The sequence below is a fragment of the Octopus bimaculoides genome, chromosome 19 (assembly GCF_001194135.2).
Source record: "Octopus bimaculoides isolate UCB-OBI-ISO-001 chromosome 19, ASM119413v2, whole genome shotgun sequence".
In the NCBI taxonomy this organism is placed as follows: domain Eukaryota; kingdom Metazoa; phylum Mollusca; class Cephalopoda; order Octopoda; family Octopodidae; genus Octopus; species Octopus bimaculoides.
The window spans coordinates 23300754-23309523 of record NC_068999.1 but is presented as its reverse complement, the minus strand read 5'-3'; the positions used below and the strand labels follow the sequence as shown (position 1 = coordinate 23309523).

Below are 8770 nucleotides of genomic sequence, written 5' to 3'. Positions count from 1 at the left end.
TATAAGGGACAGATGTATTCATGTTTTGATGCTTTGATTCATGTTTTGATGTTTATAAGGGACAGATGTATTCATGTTTTGATGCTTTGATTCATGTTTTGATGTTTATAAGGGACAGATGTATTCATGTTTTGATGCTTTGATTCATGTTTTGATGTTTATAAGGGACAGATGTAGTCATGTTTTGATGCTTGCATAAATTGGATAAATTTGTTGAAGCAGATTTCCTATGGCCAGATGCCCTTCCTGCCACCGACCCATGCCTGTTTCCAAGCAAGGTAATATTCTCCCCACCCCCATAGTCAGACATGTTTTCACAGATTGCAGATGAAGAACACTGCTTGTATGACAGTAACAATAATGTACAACTAACGTGATGTAAAGACATGGTGGCACAACTGCCTCTGCCCCCACACACACACAATGTGCTTCTTTCAGTTTCCGTCTGCCACATCTACTCACAAGGCTTTGATTTATTATCTAGTTTATTAATGGTGTTTATTTTATCAATTCCAGCAAAACATGGAAGATAAAGGAACAGCATCAAATGTTGCAAGGTCCAATATGCTACTATCTCTGGTAAATCACTGTCCATAAAACCCTTAATATATTCAGAATATATAAAGCAGCAAGCTGGCAGAATCGTCAGCATGCTGGGCAAAATGCTTAGCAGCATTTCATGTCTTTATGTTCAGATTTCAAATTGCACTAAGGTCAACTTTGCCTTTCATCATTCAGGGTTGATAAAATATGTACCAGTTGAACTCGCGGGGAGGGGGTGTCAATGTAATTGACTTACTCCACCTCTCCTGAATTTGCTGGCCTTGTGCTAAAATTTGAAACTAATATATTGAGATATAAATCAAGAGATAGAGAACATTACAACTACCAAAAAGTAATTTGTTTGGGAATCTACTTGCTTATAGTGTTAGATCAAATCATGATTAAAAAGCATGAAAGGAATGATGTGGGAAAGGAATAAAGGAGATACCAGAAGGCTGAAAAATCAAGGGGACATCAGAAGGCTATTTCTATTCTTTTGACTGAGTTGCCAGTCTTAATAAATGACTATTAATAAGATAAATAGAGGTATGCTACAGAATGTGATTAAGGACTATTGAGACTAATCGACTTATGCAGAGACTTGGCAACTGCAACCACAGCAAAAAACAGGTAATGTTTCATTAAGCATTGAGACAAATCGCTGCCAGAGCAGTTGACTGGCTTCCATGCCAGTGGCACGCAAAAAGTACCATTCGAACATGTTTGTTACCAGCATCACCTTACTGGCACTTGTGCCAGTGGCATGTGAAAAAACATTTGAGCGAGGTTGTTGCCAGTGCCGCTGGACTGGCTCCTGTGCAGGTGGAACGTAAAAAACACCAATTGAGCATGGCTGTTGCCAGTACCGCCTGACTGGCCCTCTTGCCGGTGGCACGTAAAAGCACCCACTACACTCTCGGAGTGGTTGGTGTTAGGGAGGGCATCCAGCTGTAGAAACTCTGCCAGATCAGATTGGAGCCTTGTGCAGCCATCTGGTTCACCAGTCCTCAGTCAAATCATCCAACCCATGCTAGCATGGAAAGTGGACATTAAACGATGATGATGATGGTGTAGATAGATTGTTCTCTTCAAAGAAGTCTTTATTTTTAATGATCTATAAAATGACACTGAAAAAAAAAGGTTGACTGAATACTGCCTATGTTGAAATCCTTTGTATAACAACTATAATGTAGGAAAGATATAAGCTGAACAGTGTATATAAAAGAAAGGTTGTTGAAATTAGTTGCATATATTCATCCTAGTTAAAATTGATCAGAGCTGAGTTGTTATACATCTGACTCTCATGGAACCCCAAATCTGGCTGGTAAATAAAAAAGAAATGCCCTAATAATGAAGATTAAATTGATTAGTCCAGTTGAATGTATTTACTGACCCACAGAATGTCTGAATCCCATTGGAAAATCAATATCAAGTAGCTTTACAGAATGAGGGAATGAAATGGTAATTTTCTAAAAATTCTGTTCATTTAAGACAAATAGAAAAAGGCAGCAGAAAGAGAAATTGAGCAAATCTGACAAAGTGTATATAACTATGGATATGTGTATGGACTGCCTAATTTCAGAAAATAAAATTCTTTTCGTCATACATTATGTATAAATTAGGGTAAAGCTGACTATCTTTCATTCTTAAAACATTGATAAATGGATTCAAATGGTTAAAATTAGAATACCAAAATCACTTGGCTGGTGGTTTACTATAATGGACAATTATAATAGAGTATTGTAGTTCACTTGAAGCATTGTGTATTGTTTGTAAAATATAATGTGTCTTGAATGGCACAACAATGCATTATAATAACAAGAATGGACTATTATAAGTGTTATGATTTAATCATCCATAGTCTGATATAATATTTCGGAATACAAAAATTCCTTCTTCAGATATCCCTAGGAATTGATCAAGTCACTGCTATAATCGATTTTTTTCCCTGGAAGTGTCTCTGCAGTGGTCTCACGAAGCTCCTTTCAGAATTCCTCATGAGAAGTGTGTGAGGGTGGCCATGTCTCAAGCTCATGTGTGCTGGCACATCCATAGCGCTGCTTCTAAGTTATGTATTATATATGCAGTTTCCTTCTTCTTTTCTTTTTTTTTTTTTTTATAAATAATTCATGAGCATGTTATCAAAAATGAATTTAAACGCATCCAGATGTAGCTAAACAATATATTGACTGCCAACCTCCAGTCTGTTGTTAATTATATTTACAATTATATTTTATTGACTGTTACTAAACAGAGTATAAAAATGTAAATAATTATGTAATGAGAACAGTTTTTAAACAAACAATTTTAATACTGACACGGCTGGTGACAGGTTTAATTGAAGATCTGTCAACTAATTTATCAAACTTCTGCTCATTGTGCTAGCTTCTATCCCTCTCCTTTCAGGTGCAGGATGGTCTACATGTATATTACTTTACTAATCACAATATCTGTGTGAAATAATATACTAATTACTAATCACATAGCATAAAAAATTTCAACTAATTTAATGTGCATTAGTTTAATTAGCCTTGTAACATTTAAATTTTCTTTTAATATTAATTTTCTTATGGCCTTGCATCACTTCCTTGTCCTGTTTTCATTGCTGTGGGGAAAAAGTCAGTTTTGAAGAAATTACTTTATTATTTCAAATTCCTCTAGTTTCAGTTCATTAAAAAAAACATGAAAGATTTACCAACCATTGACTTTGGTGTTATGTCTTCTACTACAGTCTTTGGCTGACCAAAGCCATGCAAGTGAATTTAGTAGAAGGAAACTGTAAGATGCTAATTGTATCTCTGGTACAAGGTGAGTAGGAATGAGTAGTGGAAGGGTGTCAGAAGTAAGTAGGAGAAGCAGGGTTTGTCTGGTGCAGTACAGTAAATAGAGGAATGAAAGAGAGCTGACATGCTGTTGGGTAGGTTGCAGGAGTGGATGGGGAAGAGAGAGAAGGAGGGAGGCAGGCTCAGTGTATGTAGTTGGGTGGGATGTATGTAGCTGGTGGGTAATTTAGTGGCACAGTGGGAGTGGATCATTGAAAGTATGGGTGGAGATGAGAATAATGGATGAATGATGGATAACAAGCAAAGTAGTCGTGGGTAGTAAGAGAGGGACAGCAGTTAGGGAGGTGGTGGGTGGTAGATGTCTTGAAGGGGAAGGAATTGGGTGGAGGGCCTAATTGCACATGTACACACACACACACACACACAGAGTTCTGTTGGAGCTCAGTTATGTTGATGAGGGCAGGTCTTCTAGAGAACCACACATCACCAGCCATCTCAGTCCATGGGATTCAAGGTCCTGAGATCAGTCTTCACTACCTTGTCACATCACAGCAAGTTTGTTATAAATGTGCAAGACATAAGTTACACTGGAGTTGATAGAATGTGTAGTGGGGGAGAAACTAGTTATTGCAGGGTTACAACAGACTTGGTAATCTAAATAGGGAACATCTGATTCAAGATGACTAGAGCTCAAAGACAGGATTTTTGTCAGGGAGTTCACTACACATGGTAAAATGAATTGTTGTTTGATAACTTCTCTACAACCAAGTAGAAAGCTCACTAGTAGATATCAGAACTGCAAATTTCATAATTACTTTTGCATTCTAATAAAAGAGGCTCAACAGGGAATATACTCTCATATGTCATCAATCAACATCATGTTAGATCCAACATTGCCACTAATGTCAGGTATATTTGAACCTACACTGCCAGGCTTAGAAGCAAAACAGCAACCCAGCTGAACACTTCTTTCAGTTATTAATGGAATTATGTAAATGTGTAGACAGTTGCATATAGTTACCAATGCAATCAAGCTATTGTTACTAATGAATTGTTATGCTGTACTCAATTAATGATATTGTAATTTAATTGTAATCAGTGTTACTTATTTTATTTTTCATTTTCTTGGAAAATGGAGTGCAAACCATTTATTATCGTATTTGTACACAATGCCAATATACTGAAGTGATTATTTGAATATGCTTCTTATATATTTACATGATCTGTCTGTCATGCAGAAGAAAAATGATTTTCATATTAACAAAAGAAACAATATTCTAAAACTAGCCATTGTACATTAAATTACTTTGAAAGGTTGCTATACCTTTTTAAAGAATTTGTTCATTAAAACAATAGCTTGGAAACTTTTTTGAAATGTTCTCAAAACTGTTCATTCATGCACAGATATAATTAATTAGAATATTACCAAGTGATTCAAGTGGTAACAAGTGGTCCAATCAACGTTCACGTGAGTGTATATGTATATACACGCACATCTATAGATATTCTAAGGTCCTCTTCAGTCCATGGATCTCTGCATCTAGAAGGCCCTTTTCTAAGGCACAAGCCTGGGCAAGGTTTTATTTTGAGAAAGGTCTGCAGTTGCCCATGCATGCAACCTTTTCTTCTCCCCACCACTGATGATGTCTAAAGGAAACATAAGGCTGATACAGCGTTGTCAAAGGTGTTACTGTTACAATGCAAAGAGCCAGATAACACAAGAGATCCCATCCAATATGCTAACAGTTTCAGTGATCCAACATCCTGGATTCACACTTTTTTAATCAAGTACAAAAGGAAGAAGAAAGGCAAAGTTAACCTCAGCAGGAATTTGAACCCAGAATGCAGAGAATCAGAAGATGTACTACAAGGTAGTCTAGGTAATGCTCTAATGACACTACTGATTTATTTGATGTGTGTGTGTGTGAGAGAGTCACTTCTACATGATTCCATGAGTCAAACAATTTGTTGAGACAGATTCTCTATGTCTGAATGCCTTTCCTGTCACCAATCCTCACTTGCTTCCAAGCAAGACAATATTTCCTCATGGTCAATCATGCTTTTCATAGAAGACTACAAACAAATATCATTTGCATGATGATAATCATTTACAACCATCATGAGATATAAAGAAAGAGTACACACAAACATACACATAAATACACAAAGACATATATACACATACACACATGCACAAGACAGCCATTTCTGTTTCCAGCTATCAAATCCACTCATAAGGCTTTGGTTGGTCCATAGTTATAGTAGAAGACACTTGCCCAAGGTGCCACACAGTGTGACTGAACCTGAGACAACATGATTAGGCAGCAAGCAACTTAACCACACAGTCACACTTTCATGTGTATGTGTGTGTGTGTGTGTGTGTGTTTTAAAAATAAAAACAAAAGGAAACAGCAATAAGTAAAATGATTAAATGAGATAACAAACCAGCTTCATAAATTAGGTGTGCAAAAATGAACGCAAGCAACTTACTTATCAATGTCTTTCAGTTGAACGTTTGGTAAAGTCATGAAAGAATGCTTTTTAAAATAAACTTCCTGAAAATACGGGTTCATGTTGATTCCTTTGGAGCCAAAATGGTAGGTTCGGGAAATATCTGGAATGATGCATTCACGATCTTTGCGGATAAAGTTAGCTCTCATCCACATATCCCAATCCCATTGCTGGAACAAAAAGTAAAAGGCATTTAGTTCTGATTCTATGATTAACCTCTTCTCAAAGGTACCAGGGTACTATTAAAATAACTGATAATATATGGGGTACTGGATAATTTGAAGGTAACCTTGAGGTTTTTCGAAAAAGCTTTTCCCTACCAGATAGCAGTAGGGTTTCTTTCAAATCAGATAAATTCTTCCCTGTCCTAGACAGTGTGGCTACAGAGTTCTCAAATCGTTTCTCAATGTAATACCAACCAGATTATTGTTATTTAAATTTCAGGAATCTGACAATAAATAACATTTAACCTTTTAGCATTTAAATTACATGGTAAAATGTTATACTTATTCATTCACATTGTTTTGAATTAACCGTGCATTATCTTTAAGCTTTGAGATATTAATGATGTGATTGCTAATTTTTGAGAATGACATTCTAGGGTAGTTGTGAGAAGCCAGATCTGGCCAGTCTCAACATAGGACAGGTAGAATATTTTGGCTGGATACAGCTGGTTTAAATGCTAAAGGATCAAAGTAAAAAGTTCATATGTTTGGTTTGATACATAAAAAATTATTGCACAGCCTAAAAGGCACTATAAGGCATATATATTTAGGTGTATCCCAAAACGGACAAACCTAAATATTCACATTTGCTTACAAAGTTCCACATACATTAAACAATAATATAACCCCAAATTTGATCAATAAAAATTTCCCCAAAACACTCTTCCATAACACCTCAAAAGCCTAATTACCACTCAACTGAACACAGACCCAAGGAAGATTTTAAATCAACAAAGACTATAAAATGTAAGGATTAACTTCAATGCATTGCAGTCCAGCAATGGCCTAACTGGCCGAAATTTTGAAGTCACTGTCAATAATGTTCTTGTCTAAGACTAATAAAATTGGGATCTATTCTGTTTGGCTGCACTTGTGAAAATTTTAAAATTTGGTGTATTGATGTAATTTTCCATGTTGAATCTCAGGAGACAATTCACTTTTTCCAGAAATTAAAAAAAAAAAAAAGTTAGAGGTTTAAAGTTTGATAATTTTTACCCAGTCAGAAAACAAGATTTGGAAGCAGTCATTTTGTGCAAAGACAGCACATGTCAACTGAAAACGAATAAAATATTGGCGGAATTCTGTTTTATGTATGCCATATAACACCTCAAAACTTTTTTTGTTTTGAATTTTCAGAAAATTTTTGAGGATTTTTCATATGGATCACCTCATACTGAATGCATTTTAAGCATCTAATAAGCAACAAAAGGAGCATGTGGTGAGAAGCTTGGTAACAGCTTGGCTTGTTACTATGGAAACAGACACCTATATATCTGAGGCTTTTGATTTACTAAAATTATCCACAATTTGCATACTTTAAAGCTATTAACTCTTTATTTATTGATTTATGGCTAAAATGAATTTCATGTAAACGATAGATTTACAAAACTATATAAACCAAATATAAAATCAATTGGAACAAAAATTGAAGAAATTGAAAAATAGCAGCCAAACAGAAAAGATTCTAAAATTGTCCTCTATGAAAGTTGAAAGTAATCCATCAGATGGATGTAAAATTGTTTTTTAGTACAACAGAACACAAAAGACAAACATTAACATATAATATGTACATACACAAACATGTGTGCATGATTCATTTTTATTTTTTATTTGTATAAGCCATTAGTTTGTGGCCATGCTGGAGCATTGCCTAGAAGAATTTCAGTTCAACAAATCAATCTCAATACTTATTTTTTGAGCCTGGTACTTATTTTATCAGTCTCTTATGCTGAACCACTAAGTTACAGGTGGAAGGAGACAGACACAAAGATACATACACATACGAAGGGCCTCTCCCAACCTATGTCCACCAAATCCTCTCACAAGGTCTTGGTTGGCTGAGGTTACATTAAAAGACACATGCCCAAGGTGCCACACAGTGGGACTGTACCTTGAAGCATGTGGCTGGGGAGAACAACTTCCCACCGCACAGCCACACCTGCACCTATAAATGGTGTCTTTCTCAACAGTGCCCTGTTCATAGTAATCCATGGGATTACAATTGGGGAGAATAAGAAACCAGAAAATGGGGCTGGTGAAGTCATACAAAATCTCCAACAATTTCGGACTCTTTCTGGAGGTATGGCTAGGAGTCCAGTTTCCAGCAGCTTTACATAGCCATCTGATTTGAGTCAGTTGTTGAATGAATTCTGGCTAGTGAACGCAGTCAGAACACCTGCTGTATCCCTTCTTGATGGCCATATCCTCATAGTTTCCATTGCAGCTGTCCATGTCATGTCTTACAGATTTTCTACAGAATTCAGAGCCAGCACTGAAGGTTTCAACATTTCATATATGAATACATCTATGTAAACAATACAATCAAAGGTAGGAAAAATAGGTAATCAGTTAACAGGCATATTTCAAAAGGTACTGCTCTTTCATCAGTACCACATCCAATATATATATCATCATCATCATCATCATCATCATCATCACTTAACGTCCGTTTTCCATGCTAGCATGGGTTGGACGATTTGACTGAGGACTGGTGAAACCAGATGGCTACACCAGGCTCCAATCTGATTTGGCAGAGTTTCTACAGCTGGATGCCCTTCCTAACGCCAACCACTCTGAGAGTGTAGTGGGTGCTTTTACGTGTCACCCGCACGAAGGCCAGTCAGGCGGTACTGGCAACGGCCACGCTCAAAATGGTGTATTTTATGTGCCACCCGCACAAGAGCCAGTCCAGGGGCACTGGCAACGATC

The 8770-nt window shown here is 36.5% G+C and overlaps 1 protein-coding gene across 1 annotated transcript in view; it reads right to left on the bottom strand.

Moving 5' to 3' along the window:
• LOC106873095 (protein O-linked-mannose beta-1,2-N-acetylglucosaminyltransferase 1) overlaps positions 1–8770 on the bottom strand; it is a 154814-nt gene that overhangs the window by 14338 nt on the left and 131706 nt on the right. The window contains exon 16 of the mRNA XM_052974899.1: positions 5817–6007. Coding sequence (XP_052830859.1) covers positions 5817–6007 — 191 coding nt within the window. The remainder of the gene's footprint in view (positions 1–5816; positions 6008–8770) is intronic.